Raw genomic sequence first — 24,618 nt, forward strand, 5'->3', positions numbered from 1 at the left:
TTGACCTCTGACGCTTAGCAGCAACTCATATATTTTTCAGATACCAGACTGATTAGAAAGTTATCTGGTGGTCTAATTTGCTCTTAGGTGTAGCCTAATTTGTGACTGCACCCCCAACTTGTTATCACACGTGGAGTGGGCGGGGCCCCAGTTCATCATATCTCAGAAGTCATGTCCCCATAGGACATAGTTTGTGTCTGTGATAAGGTTGCTGTTGTGAGGGGCTGAAAACAAATGTCTTTTAGTACATTTTACAAGGCTTATTGTGATCGAAAAAATACAGAAGTATAGAAATAAACCCAATATTATGTGATGTTGGAAATGTATGGAAGTAGACCACGGTCTGCAATTTTGGAGGATTATAAAATAAAAACATTCGATAGGATCTCAATTTTAAGCAATGGCACTGTTGATAACCCCGATCAATCAATCACATGTATCAGTAGATGTCAAAAAGGGCCGATACAGAAACCCAACCAGCAAGCAATGCAGTTGTAGAAGCAAGATTACCCCATGCATGTATAATTGAGAGAGGTTATGTATTATAAAGTGTTAGCTAATAGACAAGGTGTTCTCTTGGCTAGTCAGAATAGCCTACTTTAACGCGTGTCAGATGTCAAGCGCACGGAGCGCCTCTACTCACAGGATCCAGGGAAGCTGCGCGTAATTTTAGATCAGCACTCACAGTGTAGCCTAGCGTGCAGGAGGGGATGAGGGAAGAGGGTTTAGCATAAGTAACTGCTATTGAATTTGAATGCAACAACTTACTTTATGTCACTTTCCTGCTGTTATTTATAAAGAGAGCATAGCCTACTTGTATGATACCTGTCACATATTGATGCTACATGCGCTGACAAGCCCATGGAATACAGTCGTGCCTGACAGTTTGATGAGAAGTCTGTGGTCCTGGTCCTGTAACTCTCACCAGCCCGCACACCCTTCACTGCCCCGAATTTGGCGTGGGCTGCAATCGAAACCTGCAGTTACCAGAAATGGGTGCTATTTTTGCGTTGATTCTGGCGACCTGTCTGAGCAGGGTTTGGGGATGTCAGTTGGCACACGACTGGAGACCCCAGACTGAGGCGTGCCGTGCGGAGCTCGCGGAGATCATCGTGTTCGCCAAGGTGCTTGCGCTGCACAAGGACTCGTACAGTGTGTATAACTACCTGCCTTGGCAGTATGACACGGACCTCTTCTTCTCCGCAGAGATCGAGCTGCAATGCGACCAGGCGTGGGGCAGCATGCTGGAGGTCCCCACCGGCTCCCGGTTCAATGTCACCGGGTTGGGCTACTTCCCCTGTTACTCCTACAGCGTCGTGGAGAATAGCTCTTACTATTTCTTTCTGAGGTAAGAGACCGTGAAGTCCTGGTGTTGATGGAGGAGCATTTATCACTTTCAAGCAAGTTTAAAGACTGAAATGACACAAGTACAATACACCAGAATATCGACATATAGAGATGTATTGTGTCTAGATATAATATAACCCTTACATTTCCAGCGGTGTTAACCTTTTAACAGTTTAATGAGAAACTTTTGTCTGATGAATAGACACTAGGTGGAATAGAGTTGAGAGTGCTGGGTCTGCCCTTAGGATTGTCTTGGGATATGTTTTAGACTTTGGAAGACCCAAGTGGCAAGCAAACACAGCAGAAAGAATAAACCAAACCATGGGTGTGTGTGCGCGCAATATTATAGTGTGTCATATTGTGTAGCTAGATTCCACAAACCGTTTCGCATGTGAGATAAATATCAACAGATTGAAAAGATGATCAGATTCAGGTCGTTTAGAAGTAACCCCTGTAAAGTTACAAATCACATTTTATTTGTTAGATCATTTATAAACAGCAGGTGTAGATTAACAGTGAAATAGTTACTTACAGGCCCTTCCCAACAATGCAGAGAAAAATCTAGAAAAAAAATGGAACAAAAGGAATAAATACACAATGTGTAACAATAACTTGGCCATATACACGGGGTACCAGTCCCGAATCAGTCAATGTGCAGGAGTAGGAGATAATTGAGTTTGATACAGTGCCTTCAGAAAGTATTCACACCCCTTGACTTTCTCCACATTTTGTTGTTACAACCTGAATTTATAAATGATTAAATTTAGATTTGTGTCACTGGCTTACACACGATACTTCATAATGTTAAAGTGAAATTAATAGAAAATTAAAAGCTTAAATGTTTTGAGACAGTGAGTTCGCCTCTCCCGAGTCCGTATGGGAGTTGAAGCGATGGGACAAGACTGCAACTACAAATTGGATATCACGAAATTTGGGGGGAAAATGCCCCCCCTTTGTTATGGCAAGCCTAAATAATTTCAGGAGTAAATAATTGCTTAATAAGTTGCATAGTATCACTCTGTGTGCAATAATAGTGTTTAACATGATTTTTGAATTGATTACCGCATCTCTGTACCCCACACATACAATTATTCTTTAAGGTCCCTCAGTCGAGCAGTAGATTTCAAACACAGATTCAACCACTAAGACCAAGGAGGTTTTCCAATGCCTCACAAACAAGTGCACTTATTGGTAGATTGGTAAAAAAAAAAAAAAAAAAAAGTGGACATTGAATATGCCCTCCATAATTATTGGGACAGTGAAGCATTTCTTCTTCTTTCTAACCTCTCATGTTATTATAATGGTGAGAGGTTAGCATGTCTTGGGGGTATGATATTTGTTTGCGTCTGTAACTTTCTCACTCTTCATTATTCACGATTCATTCAGGACTATCCACAATCATGGTAGCATCCACATTGATGTAGATGTAATGAGGTGCGTACTGGTGGCAGAGAAGTCAGGCGCAGGAGAGCGGAAACTGATTTACAACGGTGTCGTTTAATAAACATAAACATAACAATACATGAAATGGGTCAAACAAAACCTAGTAATAACCAGCATACCGTGCACAAGCACTACAAGAAACAATTACGGACAAGGACATTGGGGGTAACAGAGGGTTAAATACACAACATGTAATTGATGGAATTGGAACCAGGTGTGATGGAAGACAAGATAAAACCAATGGAAAATGAAAAGTGGATCGGCGATGGCTAGAAGGTCGGTGACGTCGACCGCCGAACGCTGCCCGAACAAGGAGAGGGACCAACTTCGGCGGAAGTCGTGATAGTAGAAGTGTTTAAAAACATATTCTATTATTATTTACGATAAAAGTGACTCCAAAATTACACATGTGGAGTAAAAAAAATTACGTCACTGTCCCAAAAATTAGGGCGGGCACTGTATCATTGAGCATGGTGAAGTTATTAATTACACTTTGGATGTTGTATCAATACACCCAGTCACTACAAAGATACAGGCATTCTATCAGAGAGACTTGAAAAGCAGAAATATTATATCTCTTACTGAAACGTGTCTGGATGTTGACGCTATGCACGTAGTACTTGGTGGAGTCTCCATGCAGCGGCAGGATCATACGGCGGCTTCGGGAAAGTCGAAAGGAGGTAGAGTGTGTTTTTTTCATAAATAACAACTAGTGTTCTGCTTCAAGTGTGAAGGAAATCTCAAGCTTTTTCCCACCTGATATAGAATACCTCTGTCATGCCTGCTCCCGCTCTCCCTCTCCGGCGCTGGAGGGGCCAGGCTGTCCTTCATTTCGCACATCTGTCACCATCATTACGCGCAGCAATGCTCATTGGACTCACCTGGACTCCTTCCCTTTGTGAATTGCCCCGTCTAACTGTCTGCTCCCCCATTTGTTCCCTGTGTCCGCATTAATGTCGTTATGTGTTCTTGTCCAGACGCTGTCCCGTCCTGTTCCGTTCCATGTCCATTGATAATTAAATGTTCACTCCCTGTACCTGCTTCTCGTCTCTACCAGCGTCGATCCTCACAACCTCATGGTAATCTACAGACCCTTTAATCTATCAAGAGAGTTCTCATTTGAAATTATCATGGCTGTCTACGTAACTCCACAAGCCAACACCACTCTGGCAGTCAACGAACAGTATGAGGCCATAAACAAACAAGAAACCGCTTGCCCAGAGGCAGCGTTTCTGGTGGGAGGAGACTTTAATGCGGGGAGACTTAAAACCGTCCTTTGTCACTTCTACCTACAAGTCTCCTGCGCCACTAGGGGCACTAAAAGTCTAGACCACTTTTATTCTACCCACAGAAATGCATACAAGCCCCTCCCTTGTCCTCCCTTTGGCAAATCTGACCCAGACTCCATTCTCCTGCTTCCTGTTTACAAACAAAACTCAAGCAGTAAGTATCAGTGATGCGCTCAATACAGATGAAGCAGACGCGAGGCTACAAGACCGTTTTGCTTGTACAGAATGGGATATGTTCCAGGATTCATCCGATAGCATTGAGGCTTTTACCACAACAGTCACGGGCTTCATCAATAAATGTATAGACGATGTCGTCCCTACAGTGACTATAAAAACGTATCCAAACCTAAAATCATGGATTACAGGCAATATCCGCGCTGGGCTAAAGGCTAGAGCTACCGCTTACAAGGAACGGGACACGGACATGGACTCATAAAAGAAAGCTCGCTCCGACTTCCGACAAGACATCAAACATGCAAAAGGACAATATAGGCTGAAGGTGGAATCCTGTTACACCAGCTCCAACGCTTGTCATATGTGGCAGGGCTTGCAGACGATAACGGATTACAAAGGGAAACCTAGCCATGCAGAACTCCCAAATGAGCTAAATGCCTTTTTATGCTCGCTTCAAGGCATATAACATGAAAGCCCCTGTTTTTTCAGATCTCACTCTCCATGGCTGATGTGAGCAAAATATTTTAACAGGTTAACACTTACTAGGCCGACAGGCCAGACGGAAAACCAGGGAGCATTCTCAAGGCATGCCCAGACAAACTGGCAAGTGTCTTCACAAACATTTTCAATCTCTCCTTGTCCCAGTCTCTAATCCCAACATGTTTGAAGATGACCACCATTGTCCCTGTTTCTAGGAGCTCCAAGGTAACCTGCATAAATGACTATCGCCGTGTAGCACACATTAGAAATTATGAAGTGCTTTGAAAGGCTGCTTTCAACACACATCAACACCATTATCCCAGACATTTATTTTTTTTACATTTAAGTCATTTAGCAGACACTCTTATCAAGAGCAATTTACAGTAGTGAATGCATACATTTTTTTCCATACTGGTCCCCCGTGGGAATCGAACCCACAACCCTAGCATGGCAAACACCACACTCTACCAACTGAGTCACACGGGACCTAGACCCACTCCCATTCACATACCGCCCCAAAAGATCCACAGTTGACGAAATCTCAATTGCATTTCACACTGCCCTCTCCCACCTGGATAACAGGGGAAATAACTATGTGAGAATGCTGTTCATAGACTACAGCTCAGCGTTAAACACCATAGTCCCCTCTAAGCTCATCACCAAACTAAGGACCCTGGAACTAAACCCATTCCACTGCAACTGTATCCTGGACTTCCTGATGGGCCTCCTTCAGGTGGTGAGGGTAGGCAACAACATCTCCACCATGCTGACCCTCAACACAGAGGTCCCTCAGGGGTGTGCTTAGTCTCCTCCTGTACTCCTTGTTCACCCACGACTGTGTGGCCACGCACGACTCAAACACCATCATCAAGTTTGCTGACGACACTACGATTGTAGGCCTAATCACCAACGGCGATGAGTCAGCTTACAGGGAGGAGGTACGAGACTTAGCAGTGTGACAAAAGGACAACAACCTCTCCCTCAGTGAGCTGATCGTGGACTATAGGAGAAAGAGGGGAGAGCACGCCCCCATTCACATTGAGAGAGCTGTTGTGGAGCGAGTCGAGAGCTTCAAGTTCCTTGGCATCCACATCACTAAGGACTTAATTAACATGGTCAACACACACCCGCACAGTCTTGAAGAGGGTTTGGTAGGGGCCCTCGCAAAGCTCTACAGAGGATGGTGCGGACAGACCAGTACATGACTGGGGCCGAGCTCCCTGCCATCCAGGACCTCTTTATCAGGCGGAATCAGAGGAAGGCCCGAAAAATTGCTAAAGACTCCAGTCACCCAACCTATAGACTGTTCACTCTGCACCATCCCGCAAATGGTAACGGAGCATTGGCTCTCGGACCAACAGGCTCCGAGACAGCTTCTACCCCCATGCCATAAGACTAAATAGCCAATTAATGGTACCCGACTATCTACACTGACTCTATCTTGCACTGACCCTACGCACACTCACTAGACTACATATACAAACCATATACACGCTCACTCACACACACTACATTGCCACTCCCAGACAAAACCCACACACATTTACATGTATTACGTATGCATGTACACACACACACAAACACACACACGCATACTGACACAGCACACTCACACACACACACTTTTACACACATCATTTGCTGCTGCTACTCTGTTCTTTATTTTACTCTTATTATTATTATCTATCTGGATGCCTAGTCACTTTACCCTGCCTTCATGTACATATCTACCTCAAATAACTCGTACCTCTGCACATCGATCTGGTTCTGGTACTCCCTGAATATAGCTCCATTGTTGTATATTTTATTTATTTTATTCCTCGTGTGTTACTATTTTTTAACTCTGTAATGTTGAGTTGGGCTCATAAGCAAGCATTTCAAGGTAAGGCCTACAATAGTTGTATTCGGCGCATGTGACAAATAACATTTTATTTGATTCGATTTTGTTATGCGTATGCTTGTCATCGGACTAGGGAGATTTTTTTTAGGATAAAAAGCAACAGAATAGAGCTAAGCACAGGCAAAATCCTAGTTGAAAACCTGGTTCCATCTGCTTTCCAACAGACGATGGGAGACAAATTCACCTTTCAGTAGGACAATAACCTCAAACACAAGTCCAAATATACACTGGAGTTGCTTAGCAAGACGACATTGAATGTTACTGAGAGGCCTAGTTACAGTTTTGACTTAAATCGTTTAGAAAATCCATGGCAAGACTTGAAAATGTCTGTCTAGCAATGATCAATAACCAACTTGACAGAGCTTGACAAATTTCTTAAAGAATAATGTGCAAATATTGTACAATCCAGATGTGAAAACCTCTTGGAGACTTACCCAGAAAGACTCAAAGCTGTAATCACTGCCAAAGGTGAATGTAACATGTATTGACTTAGGAGTGTGAATACTTACGTAAATTATTTGTTTATGTATTAAATTTTTTCTAAATGTGAAAAAAATTATAAAAACATGTTTTCAATTTGTCATTATGTTGTATTGTGTGTAGATGGGTGAAAAAAAAATGATTCAATCCATTTTGAATTCAAGCTGTAAAACAACTAAATGTGGAATAAGTCAAGGGGTCTGAATACTTTCTGAAGGCACTGCATCTCCCTTGGTGTTAGAGGGGAACAACACAGCAATCATATAAAAAAGTGGCCATGGCTTTCCAGCTTGTGTAATTAGAGGCTGACAGTTCCCAACCGCTTAGGGAAGACCCTCAAAGCTAGGAGTTTAGGCTGATGGTGTTATCTCCACACCAACCACAGGCTGGCTGGGAAGTCTATTGTTTCCCAAACACGGAACAACCCTGCTGAATAACACCAGCCTTCTGTTCTGGGAGATTAACTTGTGCCGACACGTTTAACTGATGTCTCAAGTCTTCCTGTGTTCCTTTCATTCTCAGCACCTAGAACAGATAAGTGCACAGTCATTCAAAGAGTCTTTCAAAGGCGTTCCAGTGTGGAGTGTTCAGCTATCCCGCATGGAGGTCCAGCGCCAAGTACAATAGTGACCGTGTGTTTAGATAGTCAGAGGGAAAGAGTGTGTGTGTGTGTGTGTGTGTGTGTGTGTGTGTGTGTGTGTGTGTGTGTGTGTGTGTGTGTGTGTGTGTGTGTGTGGATTAGTTGGATGGCCAGCTGCATTTTCAATCGTTTTTTGAAGACCCCAGGTTCATAGGCCCCCTGTTGCCAATCCATATACTCAAACACACGCACACACTCCCACATGAACACACAGACATTAACACAGACTACATACACGCACGTTTTAAACACACATAGGAAGGAAATTGTGTGTTCCATTTGAGAGGACAGGTTGATGGTGTCATGATATAACCATTCTCCATCATTGGGAAATCCTTAAGGCATTTTGGGGGTTTTGCTGATCTGAAAGTGTCCTCAACTACAAGCCATAGGGATGCAATCAGCCAGCTACTATGGGAGGAAACAACCTAATAAGGGTTACAGTAAGACACAGACATATGGGCCCAAGGATTTAGGGTGCAATGAAAACTAGAATAAAACAGCCCGAGACATTGACATTTAGTGTGCTGCGTTACACTGTCACTAAAAGTTTCATAAAAAGCCTATATTAGAATACTGTATACCTCCTCTGATGCATCTCTGAATTACATATGTAGGATCGTAATTTGATCACTCTTTTGTTGCTGAGAATTTTCCTGTTGTTACGGCTGTCGAAAGGAGGGGACCAAAGCACAGCGTGGTGAGTGTTCATTATATTTCTTTAGACAATGAAAACACTTTCATAAAGAAACAAACCGAAAACAGCCAAACAGTTCTGTCAGGTCACAGAAAAACAAAACAGAAAATAACTACCCACAAAAACCCAGGTGGGAAAGGCTGCCTAAGTATGGCTCCCAATCAGAGACAACGATAGACAGCTGCCTCTGATTGGAAACCATACCCGGCCAAAACATAGAAATAAAATACATAGAATGCCCACCCCATATCACACCCTGAGCTAACTAAACAGAGAAAAACGTCTCTCTCAGGTCAGGGCCTGACACCTGTACAGCAGGAAATGCAAACTTGTAGTGTATTCTAGGTTTAAAAAGGCTTCTAAAGTTTGTAATTTTCACTAAACAGGTCAGACTTTATTTGCCCTAATGAAAAATGTATCAACAAAAATCCATTATATATAATCCACATAATAATTCACATTTCCTGTTGCTTCAGGATAATTTCCCTGCTGTAGCAAAAGGGCTCAAATAAGATCCTACATCTGTACCTTCCTTCATTAGGATGCTGGGATGGAGGGGGATGTGTCTGTCTGAGCCTCTAGTGCTGCTCTGCAGCTTCTCAACTAATCTCAGACCTGCGTCTTAAACTTTTAACAGAGGAGTCTCCAGTTCCAGTAAGCATTGTTCTCGTCATTCTGCAAGCATGGTTCTCTCAAGCGTTGAATCAGCAAGCCAGTGCTGAAAAGTTTCCATCAGAGTCTCCAGTGATCTCCCATTTCCTGTTAAAGCCCCCCAAATCACAGAGTCTGAAACAGCCTCCCCTAATCAATCGCGACTATGAGTCCCCAGGACAGGACTAAAGGGATAGTTTAGCATAGGAAGAAATGCAATAAGGAATCTCCCACTGGACCCAAACTGTAGACTGGTTGATTGGTCTGCCTGTCTGTGCCAAATGTAGCAGTCTCACTCCCATAACATTGTTGCTGGTCTGCTGTTTAACAAAGTGAAGAGACAGATTATTATTCTTGGTGATTCTGTGAGTAGAATGTGTGTGTTAACTTCTCTAGGGCCAGTGGGACGATTTCATCCCTACGTAACAGCCAGTGGAATCCCGTGGCGCGTTATTCAAATACCTTAGAAATGCTATTCCTTCAATTTCTCAAACATATGACTATTTTACACCATTTTAAAGACAAGACTCTCGTTAATCTAACCACACTGTCCGATTTCAAAAAGGCTTTACAACAAAAGCAAAACATTAGATTATGTCAGCAGAGTACCCAGCCAGAAATAATCAGACATCCATTTTTCAAGCTAGCATATAATGTCACATAAACCCAAACCACAGCTAAATGCAGCACTAACCTTTGATGATCTTCATCAGATGACAATCTTAGGACATTATGTTATACAATACATGCATGTTTTGTTCAATCAAGTTCATAATTATATCAAAAACCAGCTTTTTACATTAGCATGTGACGTTCAGAACTAGCATACCCCCCGCAAACTTCCGGTGAATTTACTAAATTACTCACAATAAACGTTCACAAAAAACATAACAATTATTTTAAGAATTATAGATACACTATAGATACACTATGCACTCGCTATGTCCGATTTTAAAATAGCTTTTCGGTGAAAGCACATTTTGCAATATTCTAAGTAGATAGCCCGGCATCACAGGGCTAGCTATTTAGACACCCACCAAGTTTAGCCCTCACCAAAGTCAGATTTACTATAAGAAAAATGTTATTACCTTTGCTGTTCTTCGTCAGAATGCACTCCCAGGACTTCTACTTCAATAACAAATGTTGGTTTGGTTCAAAATAATCCATAGTTATATCCAAATAGCGGCGTTTTGTTAGTGCGTTCAAGACACTATCCGAAAGGGTAAAGAAGGGTGACGCGCCCGACGCGTTTCGTGACAAAAAAATTCGAAATATTCCATTACCGTACTTCGAAGCATGTCAACCGCTGTTTAAAATCAATTTTTATGCCATTTTTCTCGTAAAAAAGCGATAATATTCCGACCGGGAATCTGTGTTTTAGTACAAAGAGAGAGAAAATAAAAACATGGGGTCGCCTCGTGCACGCGCCTCAGTCTCATTGTCCTCTGATCGACCACTTACCAAAGGCGCTAATGTTTTTCAGCCAGTGGCTGGAATTACATCATTCAGCTTTTTCCCGGGTTCTGAGAGCCTATGGGAGCCGTAGGAAGTGTCACGTTACAGCAAAGATCCTAAGTTTTCAATAAAGAGAGTCAAGAAGAACAAGAACTTGTCAGACAGGCCACTTCCTGTAAGGAATCTTCTCAGGTTTTTGCCTGCTATATGAGTTCTGTTATACTCACAGACACCATTCAAACAGTTTTAGAAACTTTAGGGTGTTTTCTATCCAAAGCCAATAATTATATGCATATTCTGGTTTCTGGGCAGTAGTAATAACCAGATTAAATCGGGTACGTTTTTTGTCCGGCCGTGTAAATACTGCCCCCTAGCCCTAACAGGTTAAGGCTTTACAGTTAATATCAAGGTTAGGACTTAATAGTTCATCTCTTGCTTTCATCTAACCAGATTAAGTGAAGGGGTCATGACAGCCATTAACAAGGGGGTCTTCACAAGTTACTGTAGGTAAATAAATCTCAATGCAGTGGTGGTACTCTGACTAGCTTTAAGCCTCAAGACACTGAGCTGCCTGCCACTAGGGAGGGCTACTATAATCTGGAAGAAGTTTCCTTCTCTATTTTCTAATTACTATAATAACTGATCTGAGAAAATAGAATAGGTGAAAGCATTGTCTGAGAGCAATAAACACTTGATCTTGTCTACTGCAAGGCTTTTGTCACAGTGTTATAATATCTCCATTGTGTTCAGTTCACAAACGTAAGTACGACTTGGTAACAGGCCCGGTCCTGGCTGATATGCCTCCCTCCCCCTAACCCAGCAAAGTAAAATAGTAGCCTAGTAGCCCGCAATGCACTTTTATGAATACCATCCATGTGCAAGTTATAGTTTGTTAAACAGGCTGTTGCATTGGCTTTATAGTCCTGATACCTGACAAAGACCTAAGACTAATCCTTTTTGCTATTCAAGCTCTGAATTTCAACTACTGCACCATAGGCAGCACATCTTAAAGTAAATTGAAATACATTTGCCAAAATTATATAATTACTCCTCTCTTTACAGAAATAAATACAATAATTTCAAAATAGTTCACCAGAGAGCATGACTTAGCTGCAGAAGATCATTAGCTTCGTAAAAAAAATTGCTGTGGTTTGTTTCAAATCACAAGAACCTAGGCCTATGCCTTGTTTGGAAGCCAGCAATTTGGGCAGCACGCATGGCAATAGCCCTAGCTGATTATTGAGTTGCGACTGTCAGGGAAAAGCATTTAAAATATTTGTGAAGATAATGTCATGAGTATAATGTGAAATCTCTCTCCAGAACGCACTCAGCACTCCATCCAATTGTTGCGCATTTAATTCCTTCTGGGTACAGACGTTCACCGTATATTCCACATTGGTTCAACGTTCATTCAACCAGTTTGTGCCCAGTGGGTTGTTTCATTGTGTGAATTGTTTGCCCTTTGATTGTTTATTTTAATAAATTCCCCATTACATATGTAACCGGTGGTAAATTTACCGTTAATCCCTGTCATTTGGTTATATTAATTTCTGTTAAAACCTGTTAAGGATAGGGGGCAGTATTTTCACATTCTGATGAAAAACGTGCCCAAATTAACCTGCCTGCTTCTCAGACTCAGAAGGAGGATATGCATATTATTCGTGTATTTGGATAGGAAACACTCTGAAGTTTCTAAAACTGTTTGAATGATGTCTGTGAGTATAACAGAACTCATATGGCAGGCAAAAACCTGAGAAAAATCTAACCAGGAAGTGTGAGAATTGTAGTTTTTCTTTTGAATCCTTATCGAAACTACAGTGTCTGTGGGGTCACGTTGCACTTCCTAAGGCTTCCATTGGCTGTCAACAGCCTTTAGAAACTTGTTTCATCCTTCTCCTGTTACTGAGCAGAGAATAGGAGCTCAGTCAATCAGTGGACTGCCTGAGGACAAAGGACTTGGTTATGCGCGAGCGCACCGTTCCTTCTTTTTCTTCTGGAATTAATACACTATTGTCGGGTTGGAATATTATCGACGTTTTATGTTAAAAAAAACCCCCTAAGGATTGATTGTAAACAACGTTTGACATGTTTCTACGAATGGTAATGGAACATTTTGACTTTTCGTGTCTGGATTTACGCTCGCGCATTATGCCTTTGGATAGTGATCTGAGCGCGCGAACAAAAGGAGGTATTTGGACATAAATATGGAGTATTTCGAACAAAACAAACATTTCTTGTGGAAGTAGGAGTCATGGGAGTGCATTCTGACAAAGATCAGCAAAGGTAAGTGAATATTTATAATACTAATTCTGAGTTTAGTTGACTCCAGAACTTTGCTGGTATCTGTATAGCTTGCTTTGACGGTTGAGCTCTGTACTCAGAATATTGAAAAATGTGCTTTCGCCGTAAAGCTATTTTGAAATCTAACACAGAGGTTGCATTAAGGAGAAGTGTATCTATAATTCTTTCAATAACTGTTGTAAAGTTTATCAACGTTTAGGATGAGTATTTTTGTAAATTGATGTGCTCATTCACCGGAAGTTTTGGGTGGTAATACATTTTCTGAACATCACGCGCCAATGTAAAATGGGGTTTTTGGATATAAATATGAACTTTATCTAACAAAACATAAATGTATTGTCTAACATTGAGTCCTGGGAGTGTCATCTGATGAAGATCGTCAAAGGTTAGTAATTCATTTTAGCTGTATTTCTGTTTTTTGTGACGTCTCTCCTTACTTGGAAAATGGCGGTTTGGCTTTTCTTGTTTAGGTGATGTGCTAACATAATCTAATGTTTTGCTTTTGCCGTAAAGCCTTTTTGAAATCGGACACTGTGGTTAGATTAACGAGAATCTTATCTTTAAAATGATGTATAATACTTGTATGTGTGAGAAATATGAATTATGAGATTTTTGTTTTTTGAATTTGGCGCTGTGCTATTTCACTGGCTGTTGTCAAATCGATCCCGCTAACGGGATTCGCGTGTTAAGGGGTCACTTAATGCATATATTAATTTTCAGAGTGGAAAAGTTGTTTGCAGAATTCACATTAACCTGCTACACTTGTGAGAAGTAAGTTTAGGTTTTTGTTTCATACCATTTACAAGTTTTGTAATTGTTTTCCTTGTCTTTTGTTTGGAGCGATCCATGTGAGCAGTGAACATGTCTCTGGTATATTTCTCTGTCCTGCTAATGTTGACGGAGTGCGCGTGCCTGAGCACGCACTAAGTAGGATACTTCTGACTACCACTAATAATAAGCTGAGCCTCACCTCACCTCACACAGTAAGTCAACAAAGTCAGCTTTTTTTAACATCCATTGCGAATGATAGGCTAATAGTTCCTCACAGCATTTTACAAATCTTTTCAACACTCCCCCTCGATAACCACCAGGCCTCAGTGTGAAAGTGTCATAATCATGTATGTAGGTGGCAGGGAAGACAGGCGCAGGAGAAACCAAAATCTCACGGTTCTCTTTTTCCTTTGCACTGTGCTGATGTTCAATATCTGTTGTTCATTCAATGTCAAATCTATCCGTGAGCTGCCAAATGTCTTAAGAGCTATTGTATCTGGCTTTGGATGTGAGATACTGATTTCCCATGCTTGTTGAGTGCTATTGGCAAGTTATTTAAGTCACAGTAACTGACTCAGTAGAGTTGGTTGCTAGCAGTGCAGCCACAGAGCCAGTCTTTCCATTGATACCACTCAAATTGCAAAAATATTTTTATTTTCTGTCCCTTTCTTTGATGTAGGTCCCTAAACTCAGCCTAGGGGAAAGGTAGCCTCTAGTAATTTATATGCTAATAGATGGACGGTAACTACATAATATTTTCAGGCCGGTGATGCTGACACCGTTACGGTGCAACCAGCTGTCTACGTCTAATGTTTGCTGATACGTTTTGCTATTTGCTGCCACAGCCATAGCTATATTTGTAGTAGACGAGTACCATCCTTCATTTATTTTTGCCCTAGAAAATACACAATAAACTTTTATGAGAACAGGCATGTTGTTTTGGGTTAGCAGACGAAGCCCCAAAATGCTAGCTTGCTACCCAACTTGCAAATCCGTGTCAGTTATCATTATCTTTGTCCGACTTGAAATTAGTTGGCTAGCTATCTAACACATTAGCTTGCCAGTTCGAGTTGAAACATTATTGAAAGCAAGCTGGCTATATCCTATGATTAGTTAGCAAGCTTGTATCCAAGTACCTGCCCTGTATTAACCCTAAATGCCAATGGGCTACAGTTAGCTGCTGTTAGAAAGGTAGCTAGCTAATGTGAGCTATGCACATCTCCCTCTTATATGCTACATCACATGTTAGCTTGATTTATTTAGCTATTTACAGTATCTTTCCCCTTTCATCTGTGATAGCATAGCTAGCCTGGCTCGCTAGCATTAACAAATATTATACAACGGGTGGGTCTAATCCTGGATGCTGATTGGTTAAAACCTCATTCCAGCCAGTGTCTATTCCAAAAGATACCACCGGCTAAGGCTATGATGTTGAAAAGCCTATTCACTATTCTACAGTATTTGACTGTGCAGTCCACTGTCTCATTAGCCAAACCAGGCAATTTATAAACTTGATCTCCACTGTAAAAAGCATCTAGACATCTCCCATTTCTTTCAGACTAGCATTTCATTTTCAACTGCAGAGATTTGTATTAACCTTGCTTGACAGGCAGCAGATGTAACCATGTCTGATGTAATCTGTTCATGGCCATCTGGCAATATTGTTGAAATGCATTGGAAGTTTACACCAACTTTATGAAAGTCCATTTTATTACATTTTTTCCTTTTTATTCCAAGTACAAATTACAAATATCCGGCACAAATATTTGTTACACAGATTATCAGCAATAAACAATTTACATCACTACATCAAACATCCCTGCCACAAAACAAAATGCATAGTTAAAACAAGAAGAGACCTTACTTTTTTTTTTTTTATTGTGCAATTGTCTTCACTCAAAAAATCGCATTATAATAATTCAAGGACCATTTCTGTTATTAACAAGGGATTCAACTCAATCCGAAATATTTGTAATTTTGGTATAGCTTTCTGGAATTTTTGTTTATGTTTAATGTATTTAATAACAAGATTGCAATAGTAACATACCATATCCTTCATGCCAACAACATTGGTTGTGTTCAAAAAGCTAAATATGTACTCCGCAAGGTTTTCTCCAAAAATCTATCATAGATTTACATTCTTAGAAAAAAGTGCATAAGATTTTCACATTTTTTGTAGAAAACACACCGTGGAATTATATGGATGTATAGTATCTTATGCAGAATCTTAAATTGCATTTGTAAGGCATTAACCCTGCTTTTTTCCAGACAATGTCAGGAATAAACATGTTCCAAACAAAATGTACCTCTAGGCATAAATTTGTTCTTTGAATGGAAAGTGTCTTTTTTGTATTTGTTACAACAAGATTTCTCAAGTAAGCCCACGCCTTACAGGCTGAGTTCTGGATAAGCTCTGTGATCATCACCAAAGCTAAGATTAGTTTTCCTTAGTGTAGTCAGACCACTAGGAATGGTTTTGATCACAGAAATAAACTCTGAAAGGTATTGGAAACTCATTCAATGTAATAAATTGTTCCTATGAAAGAAAATTACCCCTGTTGTCGAATACATCAAGAACAAAGTTAATATTTATTTCATGCCAGCTAGGGTAGAACAATGACTTACTCCTTACAGTTATTTCTGAATTATTCCACAAAAGAGCATTATGCGGGGAGAAGTTGTGTAGCAAAAGTATTTTCCAGGATATTAAAGCTTGTTAGGGAAACCTATCTAATTTAGTGGGTAATCTTTCAGGAAAATAATTACATTTCAGTCAAAATGTAAGACCTCCCAACTTATAAAATACATTGTTTGGAATGAAATACCAAATGGATTCTTTATTGACCAAACATCTTTTCAATAAATTGACCTTGAACGTGTTATTTTTGTCAACAAAATCCAACACTACCAGACCTCCTTCAGCTCTCTTATTTCAGAGGATAGACTTTTTAGTTTGAAAGACTTTTACAAATAAGAAATGCCTTGTCAATCTCATTACAGGTAGAGGGATTTACAAATAAAGACAATGAGATGGTACACAAAGTGAGCTGTCCCTCTGCTTTGGACAGAAGTGCTCTTCCAAGTGTAGATCCCTTTGTAGCCAATTATTAAATATGTACTTTGTTTTCTTAATTTTAGGAGAGAAATTCATATGTGTTCCTAAATATTTAACACAGTCCTGTACAGGAATATTTTATATTTCTTTATCATTAGAGTCATATACTGTAAACATAAGATTTCACATTTAGAAACATTCAGTTTTAATCCAGATGCAATAGAGAATGCAGTGATGGTATTAAGGGAATGGGCAACCTGGTCTTTGTCTCTTAAAAAAAGAGTAGTATTGTTAGCAGGCTGGTCAATTTTTATATCTCAGTCAAAAATTGATAAGCCATGCAAATGTGCATACCAAAATGAATAAGAAAGGTGAAGACAGACATCCCTGTCGTACATTTATGTTGATACTGACTCTTTTGGATATATTAAGGTTTCATATCACAGAACTATTTAGATCTTTGTAAAACATGTGAATGACTTTGATCACATTTTTACCGAAACCAAAAGATAAATTAATGTTCAACTGTGTCAAAGGCTTTACAGAAGTCTAAACATAAAATAACAGCATCTGAGTCAATTGCATCTGAATAATCCATAAGGTCCAAGACTAAACTAATGTTGAAACTTAATGTGACGGCCTTTCATAAAGCCTGTTTGAGTCTCATTTATAATTGGATCTATTCATTTCTTTAATCCTTTGGCATAAACCAGAGCAATCAATTTGTAATCAATATTTAATGAAGTGATGGGTCTCTAATTGTCAATGAGAGAGGGGTCTTTATCAGGCTTCGGAATCAGTGAAATAAGGCCTTGCTTCATAGTGGAAACCATTTCAGAAGTTTCAATGAAACCTTGAAACATAAAAAGTAACTCCCAAAACTGCATATAAAATTCAACTGACAGGTCATCAGGGCAAAGTGATTTCTTTAATTGACACTATTGATTCGCAAACTGAGTGGAATTCATCCTCAAACACAGGGACATAGTTCTGAATGTAGCTTTCTTAACAATCTACCTGAAGTTGTGAGTTGTAAAGGTTTTCATAAAAGGAATTAGCAAACATTGATATTTCAGTGGGATCTTTTCATAATACATCATTCATTTTGAGTTCAGTTATAGATTTTCTTTTGTAGTTTCTCTTTTCGAGTGCAAATAAATAACTGGTGTTTCTTTCCCCCTCTTCAATCCATTTTGCTATTGATCTGACAAAAGCACACTTTGCCAGATCTGTGTAAAACTGTTCTAACTCTAGTTTTAAAGATTTAAGTTCAGACTCTAATTCTTGAGATAAATTATCTTTCTTTTGAAGACTGTCAAGATTGCTCATTTAAAAACATTATCTAAGGGCGGTACACAATTGGCCCAGCGTCATCCGGGTTAGGGGAGGGTTTGGCCGGCCTGGTTGTCCTTGTCCCATCGCTCTCTAGTGACTCCTGTGGCGGGTCGGGCGCAATGCACGCTGACACGGTCACCAGGTGTACAGTGTTTCCTCTGACACATTGGTGCGGCTGGCTTCTTTAAGCAAGTATTGTGTCAAGAAGCAGTGCGGATTGGCGGGGTCATGTTTCGGGGGACGCACGGCTCTCGACCTTCGTCTCTCCCGAGTCCGTACAGGAGTTGCAGCAATGGGATAAGACTGTAACTACCAATTGGATATCACGAAATTGGGGAGAAAAAGGGGGTTAAATAAAATAATAAAAACATTTAAAAACATTATCTAAGGTGCTTTAGGTGCTTCAGCTCTTTGGCATGTTTAATAGATAAAACGCTGACTTTTGAAGAATTTCCCATTTACTTCCATGACCCAATTCTTCTCTCGCAAAAATGTATTTGGCTATTGATTTTGATGTTCCCATTGAAAATAGGTTCTTTGAGAAGTGTGTTGTTTAATTTCAAATAGCCTCGATTACCCTTAGATAATCTACATCTAGAACAAATTGTAACAATAAGGGGGAAATTAGGAATAAATCTATTATAGATTTTCGTGACATAATTTTGTTGGTCCAGGTATAACCCCTTGCATCCAGATTGAAATAAGACTAGGCATCAACAACAGAAGGGGGTTGGAAAGTGTTTATATAAAGTTATAGTTCGAACGGTAAATTTACTCTTGGCAGTACTCACAGTTCAAGTGGGGTGTCATGTCACAAGAATCAACCAGCAATCTTTCTTCCTTTAATGAACACATGTGGGCCCTTGAACCTAGCTTTTTTGCCCTCATGTCGAGCATTCTGTATTAGCGGCCACAGCTTCTCCCTGAGAGTCTGATTTTGCGGTATACAGAGCCTCTTTGATGCGAAGCGTCTTCTAGTCCAGCAACTTGTTCCCCATGTCCGCTTTCCAGATGATCTCCCTGTAGTGGCGTATGGTGAAACACAGGATGGCATTGCAAGAAGGTCCATCAGTCCTTCGATTCCCAAGTCGATGTACAACGTTGATCACATCTCTTAGCTCGTCTTTGATGCACGGAGCCACCTGCCCCAGGATATGATGACGACTTTCCTGATGTCCTCTCGCTCTACCTCTCTTACACCTTGGATGTTCAGATTCCACCTGCGAGAGTAACATTGAAGTTCAGCTACACTCTCACTCAGCTCCATGTTTTTGGACTTCAGTTTCTTCCTCTCATTCTTTAGAAATGTTATCTTTTCCTTGTTCCCGCTCACATCTGTGTGAAGCTGACAGGCATTTTCTGACAAACCATCCATCTTCATTGATGTTTCTTTGGTAGCCCGCTCTATGGTGGACACTTCGGAGAATGTGGCGTCTTGTTTAGTAGTCAGGGTCTGGATTGCAGTGAGAAGTTCAGACATGGAAATGTCCTTTTTCACTTTTTTCCACCGGTGGACTTTTGCTTGGGGTCTGAGGTAAAGAGGTTGCAAGGATCTCATCCTGGTCCATTTCCTTCCTTGCTTGCTTGAGCTCGCGCCATTGTGTGTTCATGCTGCTATAGCTGTCATCGTTGCTATCTAGCATGCCTGCCATCTTCTGTGAGACTTAGTTATGTCGTCTTCTGCTGTCTTTCTGTCGTGTTCTGCCCATTCAACTTGAGGAAAACAAACTCAACTAAACTTGCCATATATAGCTAAAACCAGTAATAGTTAGTTTAATGCTAAATTGACAGCAAATATTGGGCGAGCGAAATGTGTGTGCATTGCGCTCATATGCAGACTTGACGATAAATGTCCACATGGCAGCTGGGGGCAGAGCAAAACATGTTGTCTCTGGGCAATTGGGTGTCATTGGCAAAAGTGGGCATGTAAGTAATCCATACTAGAGGTCTTCACGGATCCACCTTTACCCGAATACCCAAGACCCGATCTGGGACCCGAGCGGGTCCGGATCTGATATGATTGTCGGATCTGATATGATTGTCATGGGTCTCGTGTATTTGTAATTTTAACTGACTTGTCCGGAAGGGTCCATACAGATCCAAACGCGTCTGCTGCAGTAGAGAGAGAGAGAAATTGTATAATTTATGCCGCTGCTCTTGCTTTTCACGAGAGTGGAGCGTGGCACTTGTAGCTTGTTGGCCAATCATAAGTCATCAAAGCGGCATTAGGCAGTCATAGATGATGAAACACAGAGAGATGAAAGATAGATAAATTATTATAATAATTTTTTGGTACATTTTGGGGAGAAGGCTGGCTTCCCTTGGCATCCATGAATACACACCACTGAGGCTACAACAACCAAGAGCCAACAGGTAGGCAGGCTGCTACATAATATTCTGAATTAAGTTATTGGTAACTGTAGGATGATAAAGCTCATGCACTGCAGCCTCAGTTAGCTAGCTTAACTAGATTTTCCCGATTTGATGCAGTCCAAGACAGGTACTACGTAATCATATTGATGCTAAATAACCTAGCTGTGGCAGCTATTAGTCTACTGTAGCACAAGTCGGCTTGGTTGGTTGCGGTCTCGCGTATCCCCCTCCCTCCTCCCTGTGTCACTCGCTCACAGTACGGACCCTCCCCCACCTGCTAGAGTGGAACCTCTCTCCTTCTCTGGCTTTATCAGCTCTGGTTAATAAAGTAGCTTAAAATTAGACTTTTCTGCTGCTTCCCTAACTCAGACCTGGTGTGGATCCGACCAGGTTTATATGGAACGGGTCTAGTTGTCCTCGGGTACGTTCAGAACGGGACCCGTGAAGACCTCTAATCCATACCCAACCCTCCGGTAAATTGTGACGAACTCACTTACAAAACTCAGTTTGACAAGACTGACTTTATGACCAAAATTATGCTATTTACACTTTGTAGTCAATTTTGACACTAGAATTGATGTTGCTGACTCATATCGATGCCACATATGCCATTTTAAAACCAGTGAAGTGTCATGCCTTGACACAAGAGCCCTTGGTTCTCTATGGTGTTTAGGTCAGAGCATGACTAGGGGGGTGTTCTAGTCATTCTATTTCTATGTTGGTGAGTTGTATGGTTCCCAATTAGAGGCAGCTGGTAATCGTTGCCTCTAATTGGGGATCATATTTAGGAAGCCCTTTCGCCCACCTGCTTTGTGGGATATTATTATATATTATTATATTGTTCCGGAACTCCAATTTGAGTAGCAGCAGCTGAAAAATGAGCTCCTACAAATATTGAAATGTACATGGTTTTTAGAGTGAAGTACATCGGAAAAAAGCAAAAGAAAACTGCAAGACTGAATAGGAGAAAAAACAAGCAACAAACAAAGAAGATAGGCTTTTGAAAAATAACTATTTTTCATAAAATTGTAGTTATCTTAGCTAGCTGAATTGTTTACCAGTTGCTAAGCAGTTGCTAGGGACTCTTTTGGAAGAAGCTAGCTAGCTAACGAAGAACAACAAAGAATATCTAGTTAACAGAAGAAAAGAAAGAGAAAATCAGGACAGAAGAAAAAGGATATGAAAGTGAAACAGTTCTCTAAAGACACAAGAGACAATAATACAAGAAACAACACTTATGTAGCTTGTCAACTATGTGTCTGTCTATCCCTGTTCTCTCCCCTCTGCACAGGCCATACAAACGCTTAACACCGCGTGGCCGCTGCCACTCTAACCTGGTGGTCCCAGCGCGCACGACCCACGTGGAGTTCCAGGTCTCTGGCAGCCTCTGGAACTGCCGGTCTGCAGCCAACAAGGCTGAGTTCATCTCAGCCTATGCTACCCTCCAGTCCCTAGACTTCCTGGCGCTGACGGAAACATGGATTACCACAGATAACACTGCTACTCCTACTGCTCTCTCTTCGTCTGCCCACGTGTTCTCGCATACCCCTAGAGCATCGAGCCAGCGGGGTGGTGGCACTGGAATCCTCATCTCTCCCAAGTGGACATTCTCTCTTTCTCGCCTGACCCATCTGTCTATCTCCTCATTTGAATTCCATGCTGTCACAGTTACCAGCCCTTTCAAGCTTAACATCCTTATCATTTATCGCCCTCCAGGTTCCCTTGGAGAGTTCATCAATGAGCTTGACGCCTTGATAAGTTCCTTTCCTGAGGATGGCTCACCTCTCACAGTTCTGGGTGACTTTAACCTCTATGGGACCGGCGGGACGAATTCGTCCCACCTACGTAACAGCCACTGCCAGCCTGTGGCGCGATTTTCAAAATCTTCAAAATCCTATTACTTCAATTTCTCAAACATATGACTATTTTACAGCCATTTAAAGATAAGACTCTCGTTAATCTAACCACACTGTCCGATTTCAAAAAGGCTTTACAACGAAAGCAAAACATTAGATTATGTCAGCAGAGTACCAAGCCAGAAATAATCAGACACCCATTTTTCAAGCCAGCATATAATGTCACCTAAACCCAGAAGACAGCTAAATGCAGCACTCACCTTTGATGATCTTCATCAGATGACAACCCTAGGACATTATGTTATACAATACATGCATGTTTTGTTCAATCAAGTTCATATTTATATCAAAAACCAGCTTTTTACATTAGCATGTGACGTTCAGAACTAGAACTAGAACTTCCGGGGAATTCGCTAACATTTTACTAAATTACTCACGATAAACGTTCACAAAAAGCATAACAATTATTTTAAGAATTATAGATACAGACCTCCTCTATGCACTCGATATGTCCGATTTTAAAATAGCTTTTTGGTGAAAGCACATTTTGCAATATTCTAAGTACATAGCCCAGGCATCACGGGCTCGCTATTTAGACACCCGGCAAGTTTAGCACTCACCATAATCATATTTACTATTATAAAAATGTCATTACCTTTTGTTGTCTTCGTCAGAATGCACACCCAGGACGTCTACTTCAATAACAAATGTTGGTTTGGTCCAAAATAATCCATCGTTATATCCGAATAGCGGCGTTTTGTTCGTGCGTTCCAGACACTATCCGAAATAGTAAAGAAGTGTCGCGCGCTTGGCGCAATTCCTGACAATAAAATTCAAAGTATTCCATTGCCGTACGTCGAAGCATGTCAACCGCTGTTTAAAATCAATTTTTACGTCATTTTTCTCGTAGAAAAGCGATAATATTCCGACAGGGAATCTCCTTTTCGGCAAACAGAGGAAAAAATCCCAAAGGCGGGGGCGGTCGGGGTCACGCGCATAAGCTAGTGTCTCTTGATGGGCCACTTGAGAAAGGCGATAATGTGTTTCAGCCTGGGGCTGGAATGACGACATTCTCTTTTTTCCCGGGCTCTGAGAGCCTATGGAAGACGTGGGAAGTGTCACGTTAGAGCAGAGATCCTTAGTAAATGATAGAGATGGCAAAGAAGTTCCAGAAATGGTCAGACAGGCCACTTCCTGTAAAGGAATCTCTCAGGTTTTGACCTGCCATTTGAGTTCTGTTATACTCACAGACACCATTCAAACAGTTTTAGAAAATTTAGGGTGTTTTCTATCCATATGTAATAAGTATATGCATATTCTAGTTACTGAGTAGGAGTGGTAACCAGATTAAATCGGGTATGTTTTTTATCCAGCCGTGTCAATGCTGCCCCCTAGCCCTAACAGGTTAACCTCCCCACGTCTACCTTTGACTCATTCCTCTCTGCCTCCTTCTTTCCACTCCTCTCCTCTTTTGACCTCACCCTCTCACCTTCCCCCCCTACTCACAAGGCAGGCAATACGCTTGACCTCATCTTTACTAGATGCTGTTCTTCCACTAATCTCATTGCAACTCCCCTCCAAATCTCCGACCACTACCTTGTATCCTTTTCCCTCTTGCTCTCATCCAACACTTCTCACTCTGCCCCTACTCAGATGGTATTGCGCCGTCCCAACCTTCGCTCTCTCTCTCCCGCTACTCTCTCCTCTTCCATCCTATCATCTCTTCCCTCTGCTCAAACCTTCTCCAACCTATCTCCTGATTCTGCCTCCTCAACCCTCCTCTCTTCCCTTTCTGCATCCTTTGATTTCTCTGTCCCCTATCCTCCAGGCCGGCTCGGTCCTCCCCTCCTGCTCCATGGCTCGACGACTCACTACGAGCTCACAGAACAGGGCTCCGGGCAGCCGAGCGGAAATGGAGGAAAACTCGCCTCCCTGCGGACCTGGCATCCTTTCACTCCCTCCTCTCTACATTCTCCTCTTCTGTCTCTGCTGCTAAAGCCACTTTCTACCACTCTAAATTCCAAGCATCTGCCTCTAACCCTAGGAAGCTCTTTGCTACCTTCTCCTCCCTCCTGAATCCTCCTCCCCTCCCCCCCCCCCCTCCCTCTCTGCGGATGACTTCGTCAACCATTTTGAAAAGAAGGTTGACGATATCCGATCCTCGTTTGCTAAGTCAAACGACACCGCTGGTCCTGCTCACACTGCCCTACCCTGTGCTTTGACCTCTTTCTCCCCTCTCTCTCCAGATGAAATCTCGCGTCTTGTGACGGCCGGCCGCCCAACAACCTGCCCACTTGACCCTATCCCCTCCTCTCTTCTCCAGACCATTTCTGGAGACCTTCTCCCCTACCTCACCTCGCTCATCAACTCA

General features: G+C 41.5%; 1 protein-coding gene across 1 annotated transcript in view; it reads left to right on the forward strand.

Moving 5' to 3' along the window:
* The first annotated feature begins 659 nt into the window (after positions 1-659).
* The window catches only part of ccdc3b (coiled-coil domain containing 3b), a 44,736-nt gene continuing 20,777 nt past the window's right edge, over positions 660-24,618 (forward strand). Inside the window, exon 1 of the mRNA XM_014166755.3 lies at positions 660-1,348. Within this exon, the coding sequence (XP_014022230.1) occupies positions 993-1,348 (356 nt within the window). The 5' untranslated portion in view covers positions 660-992. The remainder of the gene's footprint in view (positions 1,349-24,618) is intronic.

Source organism: Salmo salar, chromosome 22 (genome assembly GCF_965601325.2).
Source record: "Salmo salar chromosome 22, fSalSal1, whole genome shotgun sequence".
In the NCBI taxonomy this organism is placed as follows: Eukaryota; Metazoa; Chordata; class Actinopteri; order Salmoniformes; family Salmonidae; genus Salmo; species Salmo salar.